We start from the raw sequence: 26281 nt of genomic DNA, 5'->3' as shown, positions 1-26281 counted from the left end.
CCCATGGGTAATGCATTTATCCTCAAAACACCCCTCCGCACAGGAAGTCGGGCGGGGGGAGGGAGGGGAAGCAGGGACCTGAACCTGCTCCTGCTTCTCTGAAGCCCCCGGCTAATACCTCAGTGATGGAATTTTTCCTCCACTTAGTATTGTGCAGAGGAAATAATTGGTCACGCTCCAACACTGAGGCAGCTCTGCACCCCGGGCACTGCAGGCTGCTGTGGCACACCACCTCCCTGCATGCCTCCTGCAAGGGAACCAGCCTCCGGCCCAGAGCAAGAGCCACGCGGGGTCCAGGCCGGCCTGACCAAGCCCTGCCTGGCTCAGGGCACCTGGAGGTCGGGGGTCGGTATCCTCCCTGCGGCCCGGGGCGGAGACGGGGGAACCGAGTTGCTGCGGAACTGCAGGTGTGAGACTCAGGAAGCTAGGGGGATGCCCGCGCTGCCGGACCTGGAGCGCGGGGGAAGCGTTTGCCTGCCGGGCGCGCCCCGCTCTTCCGGCCGGGCGGCGGGCCGGGATGCGCGCGGCGCTGGGGAAGGTATTGGCGCCGGGGGTCGGGCGCGGGGCAGGAGGGCGCCGGGGCGGGCGTTTCCCAGGGGCGGGGGAGGTATTGGCGGCGGCGGCGGGCCATGAGGGGTCATTAGCCCCGGTCCTGGCCACTCCGCCAGGAGCCGCCCCGCTGCCGGGTTTGCTGGTAAGTGATTGGGGGCCCTAGCGCGGCGCTCCTGGAGGTACGGCCAGCGAGTCCTCCGGGATCGCCTGGTCCGGCCTCCTGCACCTGGGAGCTCCCGGGGCCTCGCTAGCCCAGCCCTGTAGCGGAGGGGTAGCCGTGTTCGTCTGCCTCCACAGAACACCCCCCCCCCCCCCGTAAGAGACCCCCAGCCTCTGACTGAGTTACTAAGACAGCCTCAAATCGTGATTCAAAGGACGGAAAACCCCCCACTTGCTCAAATTCAGTCTAGCCAGTGACCCGTGCCCCACGGCGCAGAGGGAACCCGCCCCCGGGGTCTCCGCCCCGCTGAGCTGGAAGAAAATTCCTTCCCAGCCCCGAATGGTGTGCGGTCAGTGAGACCCTGAGCATGTGAACGAGACCTGCCGGCCAGACACCTGGGAAATAATTCTCTGTCGTGACTCAGAGCCCTCCCACTCCAGTGTCCCATCTCTAGCTGTTAGAGATGTTTGCTGATAGCAGTTGCAGATGGGCCGTATGCCAGGGTAGGCAGTCTCATCATACCATCCCCTCCATAAACTGATCAAGCTCAGTCTTGAAGCCGGTTGGGTTTTTTTTCCCACTGCTTCCCTTGCAAGGCTGTTCCAGATTTTTCACTCCTCTGATGGTTGGAAACCTTTGCCTAATTTCAAGCCTAAACTTATTGAGAGCCAGTTAAAATCCATTGTTCTTTTGTCAACACCGGCACTTAACTTAAATAATTCCTCTCCCTCCCTGGTGTTTATCTTTGTGATGTATTTATAAAGAGCAATCATATCTTCTCTCCTCCTTCGTTTGGTTAGGCTAAATGAGACAAACTCCTTAAGTCTCCTCTCATAAGGTAGGTTTCAGAGTAGCAGCCATGTTAGTCTGTATTCGCAAAAAGAAAAGGAGTACTTGTGGCACCTTAGAGACTAACAAATTTATTTGAGCATAAGCTTTCGTAAATTTGTTAGTCTCTAAGGTGCCACAAGTACTCCTTTTCTTTTTTCTCATAAGGTAGGTTCTCCATTTCTCTGATCATCCTAGTAGCCCTTCTCTGCAGCTCTTCCAGACTGAATTAATCTTTCTTAACATGGGAGACTCTTAGCCGATGTCTACACAACAAGTGCTAGTGTGGCACAGTAGCATAGGCACTTGTTATGGTGATGAAAGAGCTTTTTCCATTGCTATAATAAATCCACCTCTCTGAGAGGTGGTAGCTAAGTTGACGATACAGTATTTCCATTGACATAGCAGTGTCTATACCAGGGCTTAGATTGACTTAACTATGTCTCTTGGCTGTGAAATTTTCACACCCCTGAGCACCATAAAGTCAACCTAAGTTTTGGGTGTAGGCCAGGCCTTATTTATTATGAAAAGGAGTTGAATATAGTCACCCTTCTCCTTCATATGGAAAGTCCCATGTTCCTGTGCCAATTACAAATCCTCTGCTTGCATCAGGAGAGACCATGCAAGGACCTTTGGGCTGCACTGTTGAACTCTGTGGGTCATGCTTTGGCCACCCCTTCTTTCCTCAAAGGCCAGTGGGAGATTATTTCCAATAGTGCATTTTGTATCAGAAAGCACTATTGTTCACTATTTAGAGCAGGATAGTGGGAGTCAGGAGAACTTGGTTCTGTTCTGTGTGACCTCAGCAAGTCACTTATTCTCTCTGTGCCTCAGTTTCTTCATCTGTAAAATGGAGGGGTCTGAAGATGTGTCTACATTGACAACTTTATGGAAATATCCCAAGTGGTGCACTAAAACCAGTGCAAATCCCCCAGTGTTAGCAATGGCAAACAGTGTGAGCAGTAGGGTGAGCTGGTCACCAGCCTTACCACCGTGTGGTCTTCCCCTACACTAGAGAAGGTATGGTAAAAGTTAGTGCCTTGTCTATGCTACCACTCCAAATGTGGCTATAACCAGAGGAGCCGTTTGGAGATATTCCGAAAATGTCTAGTGTAGACGAGGCTTAAATACTGAGCTCTTGATGGATATTTAGAGCACTTTAGTCTGTCTTATCTTTCTTTTGATATTTTTCCTCCTATCATAAATTATGTCAGATATTTTGGGTGGACGCTAGATATTGTCACAGAGAAGAGGAATTGTATCTTTACCAAACCAGATACAGCTGGAGTAAATGGGAAGATAATTAATATAGTTAGTTTAAGTTGAAGTCAGTGGAGTGACACCAGGGATGAATTTGGTCAGTAGTGGGTCCCTTAATATCAAGTTACTGGAATACACATGTACAAGTGATAGAGTGTATGAAAGAGAAATTACAGTAATCTATCTTCCTGTTATTCTGTGCCCTTTTGTGTTGTGGCAGTGTACTGAGAAGTGATGCTTTGCTTTAGGCACGTGGCAACTGGTTGGGAAGTTTATTGGTACATTATGAACTTATCGAATTTTGTTAGGGAAGATGCATTCCAAGATGAATAAGCTAACAACTGACTGCTTTGAAAATCTTCTTCATGCTTTTCTTACATGTTTGTTTGTGTTCTAACAATGTTGGTTTGTTGCAGGTTCTATGCCTGGGGAAGGAAATGTTTCTAAAACAGGCATTTGCTCTTAGCAGGTAAGGATTCTGAAATCTGACCGAGTAAATGTAAGATTCAAGATAACATTTTAAAATCCTGTCTCTTTTGCAAACTGGCCCGGAAAACTTGTATATATATTTAAAAAAAAAAAATCACTATACAGTTGAAAAATGATATCAGAGACAGGTAAAACATTGAGATATAGTGAAAGGAATGTTTCATATGACATCTGGAAGCTGATGGAATAGCAGGATCTGTAGAAGAGATGGTTCCTTGCACCATCAGTGTAGGAAGAATGATCTAGTGCATGGGTGTCAAAACTCAAAACCCATGGACCAGATCAAGTGTGCATGATGTATTTGTGGCTCACATGCCATACTCAGACTGTGCGGAATTTAAACTTTGTTTTTAAAATGAAAGTTCTAGACATCATGGCTGCAGCCATAATCTTCCAAATGTAATGGATGGGGGGGGGTGTGTGTAAACCAATGTCATGATGTCTGTCTGAATTTGCAGAGAACTGAAAAAATGAGTCGGGGTGACCTACTCCTTATTAATTTGATCAGTGTATCATCTCTAAAACCCACTAATGGTGTTGTAATGTCAGCATTAATGGATCACTGTAGCAGATGGAAAGGTTGGAGGGGTGGGAGTGAAGTCCTCAAGGGGTGGGAATTGGGAGTTGCTGCAGAGAAAGAAATACAAGGATAGATAAACGTTTTAGTTACTATGTAAAAGCTATGTCTCCTCTATCTTTGTGTGCTCCTCCTACTGACATCAGTGGAGTCTCCAATGGGGATCAAGCAGAGTATGCCATCCTGAATTCCCACCCTAGCTCCCAACATAATGAAACATGGAATCTGGCTCTCTTTCCCTCAAATGAGTTTGACACTCTGGGTCTAGTGAATTGTGACTTGGGATACCTGGGGTTGATTCCCAGCTCAACCCCAGACTTGCCCTAGGTCCGTGTGACCTTGGGCAAGTCATTTAATCTGTCCTGTGCCAATTAATCTGTCCTGTGGGGATAATGCTACCCTACCCAACAGCGGTGGTGTGAGGGTAACATCCATTAATGGGTGTGAGGTGCGCAGATAATGCAGGAACGAGGGCTGCAGTTCTGTAAAGATATAATCCATTTTCCACACTCTCTGCCTGTAATACCTGTCACTCAAGAATAATGACTCTCCATTTAGAGACTGAAAATCTATATAGTACTTTTATAAATGAAACAACAATAGCTTTTAACTTTCATCCTGGCTTTTCCTTTAGAGTAACAGCAGCCAGAGAGAGCCCCATCTGTGCTGTAGGTAAGAACTCACTGTAGATTTTGAATACAATACACTAAAAACCTTCTTGTACCTGAAACAAATATTCACACTTGAGCCCTCATGTCACCTTGCTGTTTAATTCTTTAAACCAAATTTGAGCTGATTGATGGTGTTATAATAAATAATTCAGATGGGCACTGGGCCAGCATTCAGTCACACCTTTGATCTGACTGAAAATCCTCCTCTTGTTCCATTCCTAGGACTCTGCTAAGCAGAGAGTCCTAGTCAGACTGACTTTATGTTGTGGAGAAACATCTGCTAGAGACTATGGGCTGTATTTACAAAGAAATGTAGTGTCACCACACTTAACTTTTAGGTGCCTAGAAAATTCCTGGGATTCACAGAGTTTATTGTGGCATCTCAGCTTGTTGTACAATGAATATGGGGGAAGGTGCCTCAGAATGGGATTCACAGAAGCCAGCACACTAGGTCGCTCTCTGCCTAAGATAGCCAAATGGGAGATGCCAAGGAGAGGGATGTGTTCTAAGCCCTGCCCCTCTTCCTGAACCTAAATCCAGACTGCAGGGAGGTACTGTCCTCTGCTTGGGATTCTTATCTGCAAACCTTCTCTTGGGGTTAGGTGTCTGCCCCATTTTTGGAAAAAGCTGGATGGAGGAGGGGAGAGGAGGAGGACCTCCCTCATAACTTTTAGCCCAGTGGTTAGGTTATCACCTGGGATGTGGGAGACTCCTGGTTCAATTCTGCCTGATGAGAAGGGATTTGAACAGGAATCTGCTACTTAGCTGAGTGCCCTCGCCATTGGGCTATGGGATGTTCTGATATGGGGCTCTCCTGTTGAAGCTGTCCCACTGTGGGTAAATAATTTAAAATTTTATTGGAGCAGGGGGACTGGACTTTTTGTCTCCCACTTCCCAAGTGAGTGTTCCAGCCACCAGGCTAGGAAGTCATTCTCACGCTTGTGCTTGCTCTCTCTTTCTGTCCCAATGATTTTTTCATTATTTATTGCCAGAGGAACAACTTCAAACAAAGAGGGTGAGGGAGCCCTATATCAGAATATCCAATAGACCAGTGGCTAAGGCACTCACCTGAGAGGTGGCAGATCCCTGTTCAGATCCCTTTTCCTCATCAGGTGGAGGGGGAAGTTGAATGGGGGGTCTCCTACATCCCAGGTGAGTATCCTAACCACTGGGCTAAAAGTTATGAAGGAATCTTCTTCCTCCTGTTCTCCCCTTTCCTGCCTTCTCCTGGCAGCCATTTGATGTAAGCTTGCCTACAGGCACCTGATCCAGTAGGTAAGCTCTGGACATTACCTGATTGGGTCCCACAGGCGAGTAGTTAGGGGGAGGAACACCGGTCCTTCCTCCAGATTGTGCATCGCTTTGGGGCTTAGGTGTCTGGATGCCTGGAGTGGGGCTGCAGTGCACATGCTCAGAAGCTGAACTGTAGATGCCCACAGAACTTTTACTGCAAAAATGTAGGTGCCAGGCGAATTTACCCCACAGTGTTTGTCAGCAGCTGAAGGTTTTTTTGTGAATCCCAGTGGGGCCTGATTCTGAGATTTAGGTGCCTAACGTGGCAGTCAGTCCCCTAAGTCCTTTTGTGAATCTAGCCCAGGGGTCTGAAACTCAAATGACCATGAGGGCCACATGAGGACTAGTACCCCGGCCCCGCCCCCACTCCACCCCTTCCATGAGGCCCCGCCCTTCCCCGCCGCCATTCCAACCCCTTCCCCAAAATCCCCACCCCAACTCCGCCCCCTCCCTGTCCCCGGGGGGGCAGGAGGGGGGCAGGGTGTGTCAGGGGGCTCAGGGCAGGGGGTTGGGCTGCAGTCGGGGTGCAGCAGGGGGCTCAGGGCAAGGGGTTTGGCTGCAGGAGGAGTTCAGGGGGGTGGGTCCAGCCCGGCACGCACTGGGGGCAGGGCAGGCTCCCTCCCTGTCTGCTTGCCTTACCCCTGCGCTGCTCCAGGAAGCGGCCGGGACCTGGGGGGGCACAGGGGTCTGTGTGTTGCCTGGCTGCGCCTCCAGGTACCTCCCCCAAAGCTCCGCAGGGAGCTGGTGAGCCGCGTGTTTGAGACCTCTGGTCTAGCCCAATACTCCCTGTCTACACTGGGTCAGGAACTCTTAATGGAACCAGTTTTAAACCCAATTTAAGTTTCCATCTACACTTCAGTATCTACTGTGCTGGTGGATTCTGTTACAACACAGTAGTCCTCTGACGTGATTAAAACACAGTTTGGTCTTGAAGTGTAGACAGGATCTAGTGTGTTCTTGAACCCTGCTGGTTCAAGGTATTGTGTTTCAGTCTAAAAAATCGCCTGACTCTGCGGTGCACTTATTAAAGTTAAGGCTGTAGGGACAGCACTTTGCCCCAGAGTAATGAGAAGAAACAAGGGCTTGTCTTTTCTTTGGATACATGAATATTTGAAGCGGGACTGGATTTAAGGAAAACTGGGATCCTGGATCCATCACAGTTTCACTGCTACCATCATGCTCCAGCCCTTTCCATGCTGAACTCCTTGAATGTCCTCCTTTTAGGGATCCCTTCCCTTTCTCCCAGTCTATTGTGGTCTGCCAAGTCACTACCCTTGCCTCATTTATATCTCACCTGAGAACTTGACAAGAGACAATGGGACATGCCCCCCAACCCTCCTTATGTGCAACAAATATTTACTTCTCCCCCAATACTTAACTGAACCGCTGTGGTGTGTTGGGTACATGACTAACCCTGAGTAACCTACAGTGTAGACTAGGGCAGGGACATGTCTTCTGTGTGAAGCATCTTGCCCACCTCTGGCCACTCTAAAGCAGTGGTTCTCAACCAAGGGTATGCATATGCTTGAAATATTATTTATATAATATATAATATATATTTGTTATATAATATAAATAGCAATATTGCGTTTACAGCAACTCATCTAGGTATTTACCTAGTTTTACAACAGGCTACATAAAAAGCAAGTGGAAAGTAAAATTTCATACAATGACTGGTTTATACTGCTCTATATACTATACACTGAAATGTAAGTACAATATTTATATTCCAATTGATTTATTTTATAATTATATGATAAAAATGAGAGTAAGCAATTGTTCAGTAACAGTGTGGCTGTGACACTTTTATGTCTTCAGGTCTGATTTTGTAAGCATGTAGTTTTTAAGTGAGGTGAAACTTGGGGTACGTAAGACAAATCAGACTCCTGAAAGGGGTACAGTAGTCTGGAAAGGTTGAGAACCACTGCTCTAAAACACCTCATTACAGACAGAAAGACTCTTCTTCCAGGTTTCTGCCCCTGCCAGCCCCACCTCTCCTCAGTAGATTCCTGGAGAACTCCTAGTTTCCATACTGTTACTGTTTTGTCAGGAGAGGAGTTGTCTGACCTTTAACTTGAAACGAATGTGTTCTGTCTTCCTCTTTAAAGGCAGCACGTTGCTGAGCTGCAACAGACACTACAGGTCCCAGCCTACGCATGGCATTGGGAGGTTCAGACACCTGCTTCCACTGGAGGTAGGCATTTCAGTGCTCTGACACTGTTGACTTTCAATCGATTCGGATACATTTACAGACTAATTAAAATGTTGTTGCTGCTAATTCTGCGAGCTTCTGAGTATCCAAGTGAAGATTATGCTGCTTTTCTGCCTCCTCTCCCAGCAGAGATTGTTGTACAATGAGAAATATCCTATTCAAAGCACTGCACAAATATTTTCTTGCATTCATTACTTCCTTATTTAAGTCTCTAAATGGTTCGGCTAATGGAAACTATTAATTATGTTGAACTTAACCAAACCAATCACAAGCCATTGCTGAATATTAGCGAGTAAAGTCTTGGTCCATTTTGAACTTTTTACTTTACCTGGAATTTGGAAAAGAGACATTTCTGGAAAAATGAAACAATAATTCGTCTAGACAGGTGCCTTGAAGGCAGAGGCTGAAATAGGAGCAGTTTGTTCCAACTCTTTAGTTCCTTCTGGAAGAAGTAGTTTTTCATGCTAAGCATACATTGTCCAGGTGAGTGTGGTGCTTCTAGAGGGCCTGTTGTCCCAGGACCTCAACCAATTAAGCCTCAGAACACTTCTGTAAATTAGGTGTTATCCTGATTTTACAACTGGGAAAATGAACACAGAGAAGCCTTGACTTGCCTAAGATTATTCAGCAAATCAGCGTTAGAGGTGGGTATAGACTCCAGGCTACCAGTCCTCTGCTCTAACCACTACTGGGCATAAATCTTGTATAGTTAGACATTTCCAAGAATGCTGAAGGGTATTTCACTTTCTTATAGCTTTCAAAGAGGAAAAGGGACAGGATACGGATGAAGGAGATTAGTGCTGGATCAGATCATGCATATGGAGACCTGAACATACAGATGACTGCGTACGACATGTGCCTGGTGGAGCATTTTGCTCAATATGTACATAAACTCTGCAACCGATTCTCCATTAGAGTGATCGAAAGGTATAAAGGCCACCCCTGCATGTGATCTCTGTGTGTTTAAATGACATGCCATATGTACTTTGGTCTTGCTGGGATACAGTACAAAAATGAGAGCCTTGGAGGTGAAGGTGTTACACCAGGGATGGGCAAACTTTTTGGCCTGAGGGCCACATCTGGATATGGAAATTATATGGCGGGCCATGAATGCTCATGAAATTGGGGTTGGGGTGTGGGAGGGAGTGAGGGCTCTGGCTGGGGGTGTGGGCTCCGGGGTGAGGCCAGAAATGAGTTCAGGGTGCACGAGGGGGCTCCCCCCTGGGGAAGGGGGGTGGGGTGAAGGCTCTGGCTGGGGGTGCAGGCTCTGGGGTGGGGCTGGGGGTGAGGGGTTTGGTGTGCAGGAAGGTGCTCCGGGCTGGGACCAAGGGGTTCGGATGGCGGGAGAGGGATCAGGGCTGAGCCAGGGGGTTGGGGCGTGGGAGGAGGTCAGGGGTGCAGGCTCCGGGCAGCGCTTACCTCTGCGTACTGCACCATCTGCAGACGCTGCCCTTGCAGCTCCCATTGGCCGCGGTTCCCGGCCGATGGGAGCTGCAGGGGTGGCGCTTGGGGCGGGGGCAGTGTGCGGAGCCCCCTGGCTGCCGCTACAGATAGGAGCTGGAGCGGGGGACATGCTGCTGCTTCTGGGAGCCACGCAGAGTCATGGCACGTGCGGAACGGGGCAAGCCCCAGACCCCACTCCCCGGTGGGAGCTTGGGGGCAGGATTAAAATGTCTGACGGGCCATAGTTTTCCCACCCCTGTGACATTTGTGTGTGTCTGAATTTTCCTCTCTGATCTGTATAATGATTCTCTTGAATTTATTCTGTTCTTTCAGTCTCCATGGGCTCTTGACTGACCCCACTGAGAGCTCTGTTCAAGTAGGAAAAGCCACAGGATGGGTGTCAATAGACTGGCTGTGCAGATCACAGGGAAGAATTTAGCTCTCAGTTTTCAGTCAGTGGAGAAAGGGGCATTAGCCAGTGGTCTGAGCACAGGAATGGGAAAGGGGAATTTCTGAGTTCTCAGTCCTGGCTACTCCATGGACTTGCCACCTCTCTGCCCAAGCTTTTCCATCTGCAAAATGTGTTGACTAATGCCTGCTTACCTCACACGTCTTGAGGATGGCTGGACGTGGGTAGAGTTCTTTGAAGATGAAAAGTGCCACAAATCTAATTAGAGTCCTAGCACTCCATGTGTCTTTTCCACATGTTGTGAGGTGTTAAAATGCCCTGTCAGTTGCGCTGGATTCTTTTCCTCTTGACACATTTCACTTTTGTCTGTGTCTCAGAAAAGAAATGGGGCATGTAATGCAGACAGAGCTTCTGCTGATTTGAGTCAGATTTTGTTCCCGTACATCTGTTGCGTGGATGGATCTCTCCTCACTGCCCCACATTTAGATACAAGGTCGCTTTTCACCCACTCTGTCTTGATCTTTTTCTCCTCTAAAAGCTCTGATAATTACAGTAGCACCATGGAGCTTGGTTCAGGCAGAACAGTGACTTGTGGGCTTTGTCCTACAAATTCTTTGTTCCACCACAGCTCTAATTTCCCTAAAAATAGGACAAGAGACCCTTCAAAGTCTGTATTTTAATTTGCTTTCCAAAGACATGGAAAGGCTTGTCACAAGGCAGCTTTCGTGAAGGGGCTGGACTGCACTTTTTCAGTTTATAAATAGCAGAGACGAGATTGAACTAGTTGTGGGGGGAGAGTTGGAATAGCTCTTCTCCAGGGACCCCAATATTGTTGCCAGGATTTATGCTTTCACTTTGTTTCACATTGGAGATGTGAAGGATCTGACCTGCTGCACCATTGTCTGCCTGAGTCTGCAGATCACTTGTAACAACAGCTCCATGATGTGTGAATTATTCCTGTTCATCTCGATACGATATTAACTCTGGATGCTAATGATGACATTTAACATGTCAACCTTAACCATTTCCCTGCTGTCCTGCAGTGGGCATCTGCAGAGAGGGTTTCATTAAGGAAATGTTCTTTGAATGTATTTTCTTGTCAGATCCATACTAACCCCACCCCTCTCTTCTAGGTTAGAGTCGTGGTGCTCTCCTCGAGGTAGAGTGGGGGGGTCTCTTATAACCATGGTTCCAATATTAGATCTGAGAAGCGAATTGTGCTGTTCTGAATGGTTCTGTGGATAATGTGGCAGGGCGTGTGACTCCTGCAGTGTCTTTGCAGAGCAATAATTGTGGGACGAAACCATGCCATCTGTTTCACTTCAGTGAGGGTTATGCACAAAGCTTATCTGTAAAAGTGTGCAGCCGTGACCATCCCTTGTGATAAGTGCTGATTCCTTTGGGGCCTTCATGATGTTGTCCAAGGGACCTGTCATAACTACTGTGAAAGGATGTTAGCACATACGGGAATCTGTGCCCATATGCATGGTGCGTAATGCTCACTGTTTAAACCCTATTTAAAAATGTAAAGAAGGTGAATTGACTTTTTTAGACTCTTGTACAGTGGTTCTCAAACTTTTGTACCAGTGACCCCTTTCACGTAGCAAGCCTCTCAGTGCGACCCCCGCTCCCCTTTATAAATTAAAAACACTTTTTAATATATTTAACACCATTATAAATGCTGGAGGCAAAGCGGGATCTGGGGTGGGGGCTGATAGCTCATGACCCCCCATGTAATAACCTCGTGACCCCTGGAGGGGTCCCAACCCCCAGTTTGAGAACCCCTACTCTTGTATGGGGTGCTGCATCAACAGCCGTGGAGTTGAAAGTCCTGCATGCATAGACCAGTTGTGATGGTCTCTCTCTGCAATGTGGATGCTCTAGACAAACTGGGACCACTCACAAATGTCATATAATTCAGTGAACAGCTGTCAAATGGCAGAGACTTAAATTAAAAGGCTCTTGGATCCGATCTGGATATCCCACTGAGATCAGACTAGATGATCTTATGGTCCCGTCTGCCCTCAAACTCTATGGATCACCAATCCCTCGAGTCTTCCAATCCCCTGTTAAACATTTAAGAACAAGACCCACAGATGCTTGGAAATTAATATGCCTTCTGCTCGGTGCCTGTGAATAGTTACAGGAAGAGCCCACAACCAAGATGACTGCTTCATACCCTAGGCTGTGGATCTTACATAGATTGTTACTTGTATTGCAGTAATGCCTGCATGCCTCAACTGAGGGCAAGACCCCATTGTGCTAGGGGCTGTACATATAGTACAGACAAAGTAGGGGAGAAAAGAAGTATTAGCAACCTTTGACTGAGGCCAGAGATATTAAATGATTTGGCCAGGGTCACACAGGAAGTCTGTGGCTGACCTGACCATTGAACCCAGACCTCCTGTGTGAGAGTCCAGTGCCTTTAGCCGCCAGATCATCCCTCCTCGCTAATTGAATTGCAGTACAAGCGGTTTGCACAGTGGGCCAAATTCTGTTCTCATTTGCACCATTGTAAATCCAGAGTAACACCACTGAAATCTGTAGATTTACACTGATATAAATGTGAACAGAATTTGGCCAAGTATCTCTCCTTTGTACATACTAGGCCCATTTTGGTGAAAATAAAGTCTCTCTAACTGGCATGTTACACCAGCCGTTTCTTACTCTTGTTAATAACCATTGTGAAAGACACAAGTCAGTTACTGCGAATGAAAATTAAACCAGGTACTTTAGCTATGTACTAGATGTTTGCTTTAAATCTCTCTTTCAACAACGAAGGCACTGAATAAAGTTATCTCCTCTTGTGTTAGCATTTGTGCCCAAAAGAGCTTCTGGGCAGCAGGAATGCTGTAGACTTATCTCTGTCCTGTCACACAAGTGATTATACAGCCCTGCTTGTGTCAGCCCCTAATGCAGTCTACCTTGTTTGCATAGTTAATTTCTCATGAATGCTTCATCTCATCCCATGTTGTCTTCTGCTGAAAGTTCACTCATGCCTGCCAAGGGCTGTCAGCATTTCCCCGATTGCTGATAGCTGAATTGTTGTTTCTACAGCTATGCGATGCCCACTAAAACCACGGAGGTAATGCTTGTGCAGGAGCAAGGGTCCAGGCTGTACCTAGATGCTGTTCTTACAACCCACCAGCGAGTTGTACAGGTATGAAATTTTGTTTGCCTATAATGAAGCTCTGCTCTTGCATAGCACTTTACACCTGAAGATCTCAAAGCACCGAACTAACTCTCTAACCACTTGTATGTGGAAACTGAGGCACGAAGAAATTAATTAACTAAAAGTCACACAATGAGCTGCTTGCAGAGTGGAGAGCCCAGAAGGCTTGTCTCCCAGCTCTAATTATTAGAGGTACTATCTCTTTTACACTAAATGGTCGACAGTACGGATGGAAAAGTCATAACGAGGTATTTGTCCAAACGCCTCTTTACTGGCTCCATCACCGTGAAGTGATTTGTAATAATTTTTTTAAGCTCACTGGTTATATTGACCCTTAGCAGTTTTTAAAGTAGAGTCTGTTTCCTCAGTGATGCTTTCCCCCTCATCTTATAGCTACATACACTCAGACTTGTGGTTAAACCTTTTCTGGGTTAAACTTTCGAAGCTTTAAAAGGTAGAAGTTTTCCACGGCACAGAGCTGATGCTGAGAACTTTCAGAGTTGACACTGATGTCCCAAGTTTTCCATGGCAGGTTCTGTGGTAGGGATCCAGACATTAGCAACAATTTAACGTGAATTAAAAAAACTATGCTGTGCATGAATGTGTCTCTGTACCTACAGTGCGTGCACACGCCAACACATACATCTGTATGTCAATCTTTCTGCTTCTCAGTAGCAGAGTTAAAGAAGTTAAGTGGTATAGGAAAGGGCCAGGAGATGTATTTTCAACTGAGTCAGAAAAATAGTGAGCTGGAGAGATACAAAATGCATGCTCCAGATAGCAGCAGCTGCAGTGGAGGTTCTCGCACAGAGGGTGGGGATACTGTGGGCAGAATGTGGGGTGGTTCATGTCAAAACTGGGCATGTTAGTTTACAATGTGCATGGAAGATGCCCTGCAAACTAAAGTTACGTACATTGGCCTGGAGTGATTGGACTGCAAGGGTCTTGTTTGGGCTCCACCTTGGGCTTGCATTGAAATCAACTCCTTTGCCATGCTATTAATGTAACAGATCCGCTCGGTGTTTGGCTTTTCTCATGCAGCATTTCCTTTCTTCTTTCAGATCAGTGGTTTGAGTTCAATGTTTGCTCCTGTACTCTTGGAGGTTATTCAGAGTAACCAGCCCGAAGGGGTCCATCTGTTGGTGAAAGAGGTACCTTTAAGTTTACTGACGTGTTCACATTTAGAAAGTGTGTACTATGTATGTGGTGAAATCTGCCTCACAACAGCACAGAACAAGGTCTTGATCCTGAGAAGACCCGCCTCTCCCATTGACGTGTGGGTGCCCAACACGCCTCAGACTCAGACCCCCGGTCAGTTGGCCTACGTGAGACTGTCACCTCTGCTCGTTGACCAATGCCCTGGATAGCATTTGGACTTCTGTATCCTGTGACATGCCTTCCCTGCCACCAACACCTTTCCAACCAACTCCCATTACCACCCATGAGGAGCGTGGATTGTAAATGGCTTTGCACCTGTAGAAAATCCCCAGGGTTCAGAGTAGGATACTTTCCTTTCAGTACTACGCAGTGCTTATACTGCATCTTTCATCCAAGGATCACAAAGCCCTTTATGGAGCAGGGAAATACCGTCCCTCTTTTACAGGTGAAGAAACAGATTGATAATTGACTTATGCAAGATTAATGAGTTGAGTCGGTGGTAGACTAGGAATGGAACCCAGAAGCCAAGTGCCCTCCTGTAACTATTAGATCACACTTTCTCCTGGGAAGGGGGTTTGTTTGCTTTCTGCAGAAGCTCATTCTTATATTCTGTTTCACCAGAGCACTGAGGCGAGCCAGAGTTCACACTCCTTGGCTGGGCTCTGGGTAGAGAGAAACTTTGCTGCACCGGGGTGGGGTGAGGAAAATTTAAGCCCTCAAGCCACTATACATTGTATGTCCTTGTATTACAAAAGCAAATCAGCTCTGGGGGGCCCTGTTTCCTCAAGGTAGTTTTTGTGGACCAAAAAATATGCAATGTCAGTGATGCTTTCTGCATCTGTGGACTACATTAGCCTTTGGTAACCCACAAGAGAGGTGTGGAACTCCGGATGGTCTTGTGAAGTTCTGAAGAGATGGCAGCTCTACAATAGTGCCTAGATACTAAGAGGATGAGAACTATAGTAATAAGTAAAGGACTGAATCAAAGGGCTTTGGTGAGCTTTGGATCAGGCCCTAAGATAGGTAGATCTTCCATTTCCCCCTCCTTCCAATAAAATAAACTGTATCTGCCTCTGAAAATGAACTTCTACAATTTGCATTGATAGCTGCACTTAACCATCTCCATATGTTTAATGGTTTGCCCAGTTTTGTTTACTCTTAACTTATGCATCCACATTAGCTCATGATCTGTAAACCTCAGAAGGTAACTCACCAAGCAGGACAGCTACAGGTAGTTGGTGTGGAAACCTAGGGAAGGGATACATTTCACAGGGCAGTGTGTAAGCTGCCCCAGTCTGTGTGTGCTATTTAGGGTGAATGTATGTGTCTGTATTGCTTGTTCACTGAGTCAAGACTTCTGCACTTGTGTACTGATTCTCTTCACTTACACCCATGCGACTCCATTGACTTCAGTGGAGTTACTCCTGATTTAGACCATCTTCAGGGGGCAGAGAATCAGACAGTCAGTCACGAGCTTCAGTTAAGTCCCTGTTAAGATTCCTTTTATAACACATTTTGTTGAAGAAATAAATTCTTGGCTCTCGGAAAGACTTCTCCTCACAGTTCTGTATGAGTCACTTGCTGCGCAAACAAATACTGATACCCAACTATGCAATGGATTCTGAAGAGTGTGTGGTTCAGGGCAAGGTACTGAGAATTAGAGCCCTTGAATTCTATTCCTGGCTCTGCCACTGATCACTATGTCCTTGGGTGAGTCTCTTAATCTCTCTCTGACTTCATATCCCCATCTGTAAAACACTGATTCTGAGCCTGCCTTAGAGGAGTGATGTAATGCTTGATTTGTGAATGGATGTAAAGTGCTTTGGAATCCTTGGATGAAAGATACTACAGATTAGTTCAAAATAGAGCTGTCGATTAATCACGTGAGTTAACGGTGTTTAACTCAAAAAGTTAATCACAATTTAAAAAATTAATCATGATTAATAAGTTTTAATCACACTGCTAAAATATAGAATACCAATTGAAATTTATTAAATATTTTTGGATGTTTTTCTATATTTTCAAATATAGTGATTTCAGTTACAACACAGAATACAAAGTATATAGTGCTCACTTTATATTGTTTTGATTACAAATATTTGCTCTGTAAAAGTGATAAAAGAAATAGTATTTTTTAATTCACCTTATACAAATACTGTAGTGCAAACTCTTTATCCTGAAAGTGCAATTTACAAATGTAGATTTATTTTTTGTTACATAACTGCAACACAAAAACAAAACCATGTAAAACTTTAGAGCCTACAAGTCCACTCAGTTGTGCGTCCGCACTGCTTTAGATCGTTGTTGAGCAGAACCCGTCGTCAGCATGGACACATGTCCTCTGGAATGGTGGTTGACGCATGAAGGGGCTTACGAATCTTTAGTGCATCTGGCATGTAAATATCTTGCGACCCCAGCTACAACAGTGCCATGCGAATGCCTGTTTTCACTTTCAGGTGACATTGTAAACAAGAAGCGGGCAGCATTATCTCCTGTAAATATAAACTTGTTTGAGCGATTGGCTGAAGTAGGACTGAGTGGACTTGTAGGCTCTAAAGTTTTACCTTGTTTTGGTTTTGAGTGCAGATATTTTTGTACATAATTCTACATTTATAAGTTGCACTTTCATGATAAAGAGATTGCACTACAGTACTTGTGTGAGGTGAACTGAAAAATACTATTTCTTTTGCTTTTACAGTGCAAATATTTATAATAAACATATAAAGTGAACACTGTACACTTTGTATTCTGTGTTGTAATTGAAATATATTTGAAAATGTAGAAAACATCCAAAAATATTTAAATAGCATTCTGTTATTTTTAACAGTACAATTAATCGTGCAATTAATTTTTTTAACCACTTGACAGCCCAAGTTCAAAATATTATTTTAGAAATTAAAACATACTGAGTTCCTGAGTTATGATAGTGCCGCATGTCAAGCTCTGTTTTCATGGAGGATAGGTCCATCAATGGCTATTAGCCAGGAAGGGCAGGGATGGTGTCCCTAGCCTCTGTTTGCCAGAAGCAGGAAATGGGCGACAGGGGACTGATCACTTGTTCTGTTGATTCCCTCTGGGGCACCTGGCATTGGCCACTGACGGAAGATAGAATACTGGGCTAGATGGACCTTTGGTCTGACCCAGTATGGCTGTTCTTATGACAATGTTCCAGCACTGCTTGGCTCAGTAGAACTGTGAACACTTACTTACCACCAAGCCCTTGGTATAGTACAGAACTTTGGCATGGCCGATATGAGGAGATAATTGTCTTGCTATTACCTTGGAACACGATCAAGACTAATTCCTATTTCCTCCATTTCTCCTCCCACAGCATACAGAGGCAGACTTCAAGGTTCGATTAAAGGCTCGACCAGAACTTGAAGAGCTGATGGCGCAAATGAGCTGAGCCAGTGTCCAGCTAAAACTATCCAATCCATTTCAAAGCCATCTTTGTGAAGCCATAGCGTCCCTTAATTGGCTCCCGGTAGCCTTCAAAGGCAACTCTTAATACGGTCTTATTGATATGTTTGTTGCTTGGAAGATGTTTCTACTGCCCTGTTCAGGAGCTTATTTTAATGAAATCAAATGTACCCATTGTGTATCTGACCAACTGGTGCTTTTTCGTAGAGAGATTTGCAGCCGTGTGGTGATGAAAAGGTTGGATCGCATGTCTCATTCCTTCACCCTCGTTCCTGTTTGTTCTGCCTTGGGTGCCTTTTCTACACATTGGTTTAGAAATAGAGGGCCCAATCTGCAGTCTTTTCTCAGTCAAAATTCCCACCGCGGTCTAGAATTGCAGGCTTGTGCCCAAAGGTCCTGCTCTAGTTCTTGCTGGAGGAAATAGGATTCTTTCCATACACTGCTGCGGGAGCTGAGTCAGGCCCAGATCGAGGGAAGATAGACAGAGCTAAGATGGGAGGCAGTGATGGACCTCGGTTGTTACCAGCTGCCCTCACTGTGGAGGAGGTGTCTGTCTATTCTCAATGAGCCGGATAAAGGTGAATGTCACTGTCAGGCGGCAGGGAAAAATCCCGTCCAAACTTCAGATGTGATGCTCAATTTAATCCTGTTCCAGAAACACTATAGGTAACATTTGATCCAGAATATACCCCCAAATGCTACTGGTTTTAACGCAGTTGTCTAGTTAATTTCCTACAGCGAAGGCTATAATAATTTCTTGCACTTGTATAGCCCCTTTCATGGGAGGTTCTCAAAGCATTTTGCCAACCTGGATGGAGCCTCCACATCCCTGTGAGGGGTGGAAAGTACTAATCACAAATGAGAGATGCTGATTCACAAGTGGCTGAATAATCATGAGATGAGTCAGCAACAGAAAATGACCTCGTCAAAGGCCAATAACAGTGACGGTTGGACCACTGTCAACCAATCAGATTACACAGGAAAATTACTCGACTGGGCTTGTTTCTGACTCTTATTCTCCATCTCTGGTGAAGAATAATTTTCCCCTGGATCTGCCCTTGACAACAGGCATATATGATTTTTTTTGTAGTTTCCAAAAACATTCAGAACCTACGTAACAATACATAGCTGGGACCTGGTTCTCCACTGCCTTGGAGCATTGTAGTCACTTTCACTTGTGCAAAGTCAGTGTAAAACTAGAGGTGAGAGTGGAGAATTCTGATTGGTAACTGTGGCAAAGTACCTTGTTCTCCTCAGCTGACTCAGTCCTTTTTGCCTTGGAGTCACTGGCTTAGGCAAGGCAAATCCTTACAGGTAGCACAGGGTCCAGTTATTCCTTTCCCTGATTAGTCCCTTGTGTTTTTCTTTCCCTTCCCTCTGGGGCAGGGGAGTGTAGCCTCCCTTCCTTGAAGGGTTCAGTGTCTTCCTGCCCTTAGCTTACTGGCAGCTTCTCTCCTCCCTCTCTCCTTCCAGCCAGGGAGGGTTTAAAAAGGTCTCCACCAGTTGGAGCCAACTGAACCTAATTAGCTCCCTAGCAACCCTTTTTCCAGCTGAACCTTATTTCCCCCTTGTTATATCCTCAGTGGAGGGGCCTTTTAATCTTCTGGGACTAATTACTACCCCTCCCTTTTTTGTAGCTGTTTGTCCTGGGTTTACCACATAACATTTTACACAGGGGCTGCACATGTGTTACAGACTAGGTAAGTGACAAAAGAATTTGGCCCACTGACTTCCTGTTTCAGTGGTTAGCAGAATGTAAATCTCTTACTACAGTGGAAAAAGAAAAGGAGTACTTGTGGCACCTTAGAGACTAACCAATTTATTTGAGCATGAGCTTTCGTGAGCTACAACTCACTTCATCGGATGGAGTTACTCCATATTTACACTGGTTAAAAGAGAGGAGAATCAGGTCTCTGTTGATCTTGGAGGTGAATATTGATACTCCTCTTAACCAGCAATAAGAAATATAACTGGGCTTTCTCACATGGCAGTTGTTGGCAAGACCGTTTTTAAGGTCCCTGCTGGTTGTCCTTTTGACTTTAATTGTAAATGGGGTATAGTAGCCACAGAAAGGTTGACTGTGGAAAAAGTAACTTTCCCAATCTCCTCAGTGTACAATCGGCCAATGATTCGGATAGAATGCTTCTTGCTGTTTCGTTGGCTGCATGTGTTGTCTCCTGACAGCCTGCTGAGGAGTTTGGGGGATGAGGGAGTGAGTCTGGTGGAATAGTTCAGAACGTTGTCCCTTGCTGTGCCGTTCTGTTAAGCTCTTGTTAAATCCAGGTTGTTTTTCTGATTTATCTGCAGGTTTTTAGGCTGAGATTTTCAAAATCAGATGCCTGGAGTCCGGCTCCTGTGCTCTTATTTAGACCCCTTGATATGTGGCCAGATTTTCAAACGGGCTGAGCAGCCAGTAGCACCAATTAACTGCCGCGGAAGCGGCTGGGGCGCTCGGCGGGTTAGAGTGTCCGCACTGCAGCGGTGTCCCAGCCTGGCTAGATGGGCTCCCGCTCCCGCTGCTCAAGCGAGCAGGCTAAAAATAGCCGTGCGGTCGGGGCAGCGCAGGCAGAGGCTCAGAGTAGCCACCTGAGCTCAGACCCCGGGGGTCGGGCGGCCTTGGACTCGGGCAGCTACCCCAGCCGTTGCCGGAGCCGCAGCATGCATGCTGCTATTTTTAGCTCGCTAGCTCCAACCTGCTTCCAGCTGCACCCTCCGAAAAATCAGGCCGCGTATTTAGGTTCCTCAGTCCTTATTTAGGCACCTGTTTTTGAACATCTGGACTTAAAACCCACTAGAAAAGTGGGGGATTTGTTCTGGTGCATTTGTCTGGGCCTCGCACCAGGCAGATCGCTCTCTTGCTGCCCTCAATTACTAAAGTAATACAGCAGCCAACAAGCTAGTTGTGTCCAAAAAGCCCTGATGCCTGCATTACACAAAAGCTATGACAGGAGGTTGGAATCTCACAGCTCTGCACTCACCCAGGAATACTGAGGAGCTGTGACAAGCTGCCAGTATCTTAACAGGGGGCTCCCACAGATGTTTTCTTCCTTGGCCTATGAGAAACCCTGTATCTCCAGTATGCATGTATTCGCAGAGGGGATGAAGAACAAGAGACTCCATTCATCTGTTGTTCTATTTAACCAATTCCCTCCCTCGCTCCCCCCAACCACATCAGTAAAGGGAGGTAGATAGCACCGCCTGGAAAATGCATTTCTGTTAAGTTCCAGATGCTCGATCTGTTCCTAGTTTGGGCCTGGGGAATACAGAGGGCATTGGTCCAACAGCAGAGCGTTTGGCTTGTGTGATTTGACACACATTTTGGATTGAACTGACAGTGGCACTGACTGTCCTTTTTTATTCCTCATTATCTTGGTTTTTCCAGCTCTGTGACTTGAGTCCCCATATTCTACCAGGTGAGCATTTGCTTTTGAGTTTGAGCTGACTCTGAGTTGGAACCATCCCACCTGCTGCTTAATTACCCCACTTTTAGTTCTATTAGGAGAAAAGCCAATGTCCCAGTTTTAAAATCTGAGTGCTGCTTTCATGGGGGAAGGATCCGAACACTATGTTAGATGTAGATTAAGTAGAGAGGATAGAGTTGACCCTCTCAGGGATGGCTCTTGTGAGGAGGGGTTGGGAAAGAGGTGCTGTTTGCTTCCCTGCATCCATGTCTTTCAAGTCTAAGCCCTACCTGTGGATCCACACAATAGCATTTTAGGGGTTAGTGGAGTAATAGGGTGAAATTCTGGCTCCGTTGAAAGTAACAGCAAAACCCCTATTGACTTAGCAGGGCAAAGATTTCACCCAGAACGGTTTAGAACTGGGCCATAACCTGTTGTGTGTGTTGGGGCTAGACTATCATGCGTCATTCCTGATTATACCCTGGTTTTTCACCAGTCTACAACTGGGCCCCACCATTCTGCTGTGTTGGAGCCAACCTGGGGCTGGAAACGTCTTGTCTCGTTGCAAATGACCCCCATTCTCCAGCACTTACTTTATAAAGAGAGTCAGTCCCCTCGGTTTTAAAATCCGAGCCCTGGTTTAATCAGTTCAGGAGCGTAGCAGTAGATTTAGCATGGAGGTGATGCGCTCAGGGATGAATGAAGGTGGGCCAAGAAGTAGTGCTTTATACAGAGCACCCATATAGCTACCATGCTGTGCCCCACCAGGGGGAGCTATACAGAGATGGGGCAGGGGAATGAAATAATTGTTTATATCTGGGCCCCAACTTTCTACCTTCTGTCCTCATTAGCCTGCTTTTTCACACCTTTGTAACTGGGGCCCTCTATGCTGATTAGCAGGCTGGATGCAGGGGAATCAGAAGCTATGGGGTGTATCATCAATACAGAAGACCACCAGGAAGCCACCCAGCAGAAAGAAGGCAGCAATACACCTAGCAGGAACACAACGAGGCAATGGCACCTGCGTTCAAAGACCAGCATATTTATGAGCCTGCAGTGAGCTGGTGGAAAAGGACCTGTTCCTGCACAGGCTCTGTGTGCTAGTGGCCTCTAGCCCAAACCTCTGGTTTATTTAAAGGAAAGACAGACATGCCAACTGACAAATTGATCACGAAAGACACGATTTGTGAGGAAAATGAAGCCTCGCTCATGATCTTGCGATTCAACTCTCAAATGTCAGGATTTTTAAATTTTTTTCCAGCCCTGGCACAAATGTGTTTCCAGTCAGACAGGAATTACCCCACCCTAAACAAAGGAATGTGGTTTCTCCACCAGGCAGGTAATTCCAAAGTAGCACTCTGAAACTTGAAAGACAATGAAAATTCATTTACATATTAGAAACAAGGCTCTCCAGCTAACCAGTGTGGGGGCAAGAGACCGTGTGGCTACAACCCAGCAGGGAAGAGAAACTTCATCTGAGAGAGAAGGAGGAGGGGCTACCCTCAAATGAGCAGTTGAATAAACTGAAAAGAAAAGGAAAAAAACAAAAAACCCAGACATTTGAGAATTCTAAAAGTGTGGCTTAATTTTACTTAGAAATCCTGTCATCTGCCCCAGGGCTTTAGCTGCCAGCCTGGGAAATGGGAGAAGGGACCCTACTGCTGAGCGCCCCCCCCTCCCCCCACCTCTGGCTTGGGGAGGGTGAAGAACCTTAAGAGGAACAGAGGTGAGGCTGAAGTGAGTCGGGTGGGGGCTGATGGGGTGAGTGATGGGAGGGTGAACTGAGGCCAGCGGAGGTCAATGGGGTAGGGGGGCTGAACTGAGGGGAGTGGGGTGGGGAGAGAACTGGTGGGGGATTGGGGGACAGAATTAATCGCTGGGCAGGAGATGGGCAGATGTGGGGGTGAGAGCTCCTGCAGCAGGGGCCAGAAATCACCTTAGACAATACCTGTGGAAGAGTGGGCAACTCTATTGTCACATCCACACACCCTGGGGACTGGCAAGGAGAGTTCAAACATCAAGAGACGGACCTAAAAAACACAATCTAATCTTTTTTTAAAAAAGAAAGTCTTGATGTTTGGGCCAATCTCATGATTTTGGGGGGGTCTGACTCATGATTTGTGATCTCTTGAAGTTGGCAATACTGGAAAGATGGAGCAGATATCATGGAGTGTGGCAGGAAGAGCATATGCTGCAGGACGGAGGTGTTTGGAGGAGGCACTAGGCAGGCCATTCGTCCAGTTTTAAGCTGGGACAGTTCTGCTTTTCTAAGTTGTCCCCCTGTCATAGATGTGGTTTTGTCTGGCATTGGATGGGGGACGCCATGTTGAAGAGTGCGCCACTCCAGACTCCACCCTTGCTGGCGTGACCTCACTGCTTTTCAAATTGATGTCCTCTGGGCAGCGCAGGTCATGTCAGCAGGAGTGGGGTCATGCAGTCGGGCGGGGCAGCCCATGCCTGTAGGCCCACACCATTCCCAGAAGCACTGCAATGTCCAGTAGTCTGGGGATGCATGAGCGGCCACCCTAGGAGGCTGTAAGAAGTCAGTCTGTGTGCGTGTGGCTGGAATAGCTTGGTAAATAGTTGCTGTAATAAAGAGCCATTTAGTTTAACAAGCATGGAGTCCTCCCCTGTTGTTACCTAGAACGGGGCACATAAAGCAAGTGACACCATGGTTCCTCCACCCCCTGCTGACTGTGCTGAATGCACGGGGCACTCCTGGCTGAATCCCTCCTGGGGCTATGGGAGGGGGCACGCTGCAGCCTTGTAAGGGCTCTTCCTGCTGCGGCGTACACTTCCCCCAACAGCTCCAGTGTGGCTGGGTCTGCCAGGCCTCTCCCAGGGTCTGTCGCTGCCCACCGCCCACAGGGCTCCAAGCCAATTCCTGCCCCACAGCAACCGCCATTGTCAGTACAAACCAGGCCCAGACATGGAGCTTTTGAATCTGTGTCAGTGCACAGTAGTGCCAGCAGAGGGCAGCGCTCGTGCAAGAGTAGGTCAGCCAGTGGCACCTCAGCCTCAGGGTTTGCACCTCAAGGTACAAAGGGGGCCAGATCAGCGGTTCAGACTCTATCCGAGTGAGGCCCCTGGCCACTCTGAACTGAGGCTCACCGGCAGGAACGTTGCGGGGCCGGTGGGGAGGCTTCTGCTGTTCCTATTGCACCTGACAACAGAGAGAGCAGATGGGTCTGCAGGGCTGTCAGGGGCCTGGCTCGCTCCAGACTGCCCTGAGCACTAAATGTGCCCCTGTACAATGACATTAGAAGACTGGCCTGGAGGAGGCTGCCAGGGACCCCCCTCTGAACAAGTGCCTTTGTCCCTTCTCCGTCAGCAAAGGCATCTTAGGGGACATTTATTTTCAGCGCTCCCACCACGCATGTGCACACACTTCTCACTGGCCGTGACTGTTTGGGCCTTGTGAGGGATGGAGCCTCCAGAGGAGGATTAGGAAGCCTGAGTCCCCCCTCATGTAGGGGGCTGAGAAGGTGCCCAATGCCCCAGCCCCATTCCTCCTCAGGGGCGGGAGAGCTCTCCCCTATAGCCCAACTGGGCTGGAAAGGGGTGAGGCATTTAAACCCTCTTGGCCAGCCTCTTCCAGCAGGAGTGAGGTTAGGGACAGCTGCTCCCTTCAATTTCCTCCTTTCCCACTGTCCACAAAGGCTGGCCAGTCTGCTCGTAGGAGTTTAGTGCCTGATCCCAGCAGCCCCCCCATCCTCTCCCCTTCTAGCCAGAGAAGCTTTCTAAAGCCTTAGTCTCTGTCCCACCTGCCCCCCGTGCACGCACACGGCTCCCCACCGATCCTCTGCTGTCACCAGGCCCTTCCAGCTTCCATTCTGCAGGCTCTAGAGTTGCCGAGTTTCCCTTTCACTCACCCCTTCAGCCCTTTATAGAAGATACCTGACCCCTTCTCAGCTGGGTCTGAAATAGGGAACAGAGTTGGCAGGCCCCAGGCCCTTCAAGGCACAGGCCACCCTGTTATTCAATGCACAAGGAGGCTGAATTAAGATTTCACAGACAACCTTAATTCTGGTGTCTCCTAACGTTTTGAGTGCTTGACTTTGCAACCTGAATCATGTTCTTCAAATGTAATTAACGTTTGTAGTACACAGTACACAAACTCCTTGGAATAGCAGATTCAAACCTCAGTGCATTTGATTCTACCCTTCATCCTCAGTAAAATGCATAGAACTCACTTTGTTTATGCAGAGCCTTTCAGATGACTGGTTTCAGAGTAGCAGCCGTGTTAGTCTGTATTTGCAAAAAGAAAAGGAGTACTTGTGGCACCTTAGAGACTAACCAATTTATTTGAGCATAAGCTTTTGTGAGCTACAGCTCACTTCATCGGATGCATCCGATGAAGTGAGCTGTAGCTCACGAAAGCTTATGCTCAAATAAATTTTTTAGTCTCTAAGGTGCCACAAGTACTCCTTTTCTTTTTTCAGATGACAGTTTACAAACCAAAGCTGTGTGCACTCTGCACAGATGCTATAGAAAGTACCATTGGATCTTCAAGAGCAGGACATTGTGTATGGCCTCGGGGATTGTTTATACTTTAAACCCTACAGCAGCACAGCTATAAGTGCTGACAGGAGGGGTTCTCCCATTCTTGTAGTTAATCATAGAATATCAGGCTTGGAAGTGACCTCAGGAGATCTAGTCCAACTCCCTGCTCAAAGCAGGACCAATCCCCAATTTTTGCCCCAGATCCCTAAATGGCCCCCTCAAGGATTGAACTAACAACCCAGGCCAATGCTCAACCCATTGAGCTATCCCTCCCCCGCCCCCCGATCCACCTCACCAAGAGGCAGTAGCGAGGTGGATGGAAGAATTCTTCCATCAACCAACACTGTCTACGCTGGGGGGTAGGTCAGCTCTACCACATTGCTCACGGGTGTGGATTTTTCACACTCCTGAGCAACGTAGCTGGGTCAACCTAACTTTTTAGGATAGACCAGGCCTTAGGCAAAATTCCGCCTTAGCAAGGGTGTGCAGCAGTGGGTGTGTCCGTTTGCTGATCCTCCACCCTAGAGGTGACTGGGTGAAGGGAGTCCCGTAGGTATACAGGTTTCAGAGTAGCAGCCGTGTTAGTCTGTATCCGCAAAAAGAAAAGGAGGACTTGTGGCACCTTAGAGACTAACATGCTCAAATAAATTTGTTAGTCTCTAAGGCGCCACAAGTCCTCCTTTTCTTTCTGTAGGTATACAGTTTGTGAAATGCTTTGGACCTGTCAGCCTGA

At 47.0% G+C, this 26281-nt stretch overlaps 1 protein-coding gene across 2 annotated transcripts; it reads left to right on the top strand.

The window, feature by feature from the left end:
* Positions 1 to 438: 438 nt before the first annotated feature.
* On the top strand, positions 439 to 17823 carry MRPL48 (mitochondrial ribosomal protein L48). Of its 2 annotated transcripts, none has more exons than XM_037879922.2 (8): positions 439 to 538; positions 3217 to 3269; positions 4501 to 4538; positions 7939 to 8024; positions 8797 to 8969; positions 12952 to 13054; positions 14128 to 14217; positions 17556 to 17823. In XM_037879922.2, the coding sequence occupies exons 1-8, from the start codon at positions 518 to 520 to the stop codon at positions 17628 to 17630; spliced, it is 639 nt and encodes a 212-aa protein (XP_037735850.1). In that variant the 5' UTR covers positions 439 to 517; the 3' UTR covers positions 17631 to 17823. The 2 variants fall into 2 exon arrangements, with proteins under 2 accessions (XP_037735850.1, XP_037735903.2); XM_037879975.2 differs by having other exon boundaries at positions 503 to 694.
* The last annotated feature ends 8458 nt before the right edge of the window (positions 17824 to 26281 follow it).

The sequence above is a fragment of the Chelonia mydas genome, chromosome 1 (genome assembly GCF_015237465.2).
Source record: "Chelonia mydas isolate rCheMyd1 chromosome 1, rCheMyd1.pri.v2, whole genome shotgun sequence".
Classification (NCBI taxonomy): Eukaryota; Metazoa; Chordata; order Testudines; family Cheloniidae; genus Chelonia; species Chelonia mydas.
The sequence above is the reverse complement of the archived record's forward strand: the minus strand, read 5'-3'. Positions and strand labels throughout refer to the sequence as shown.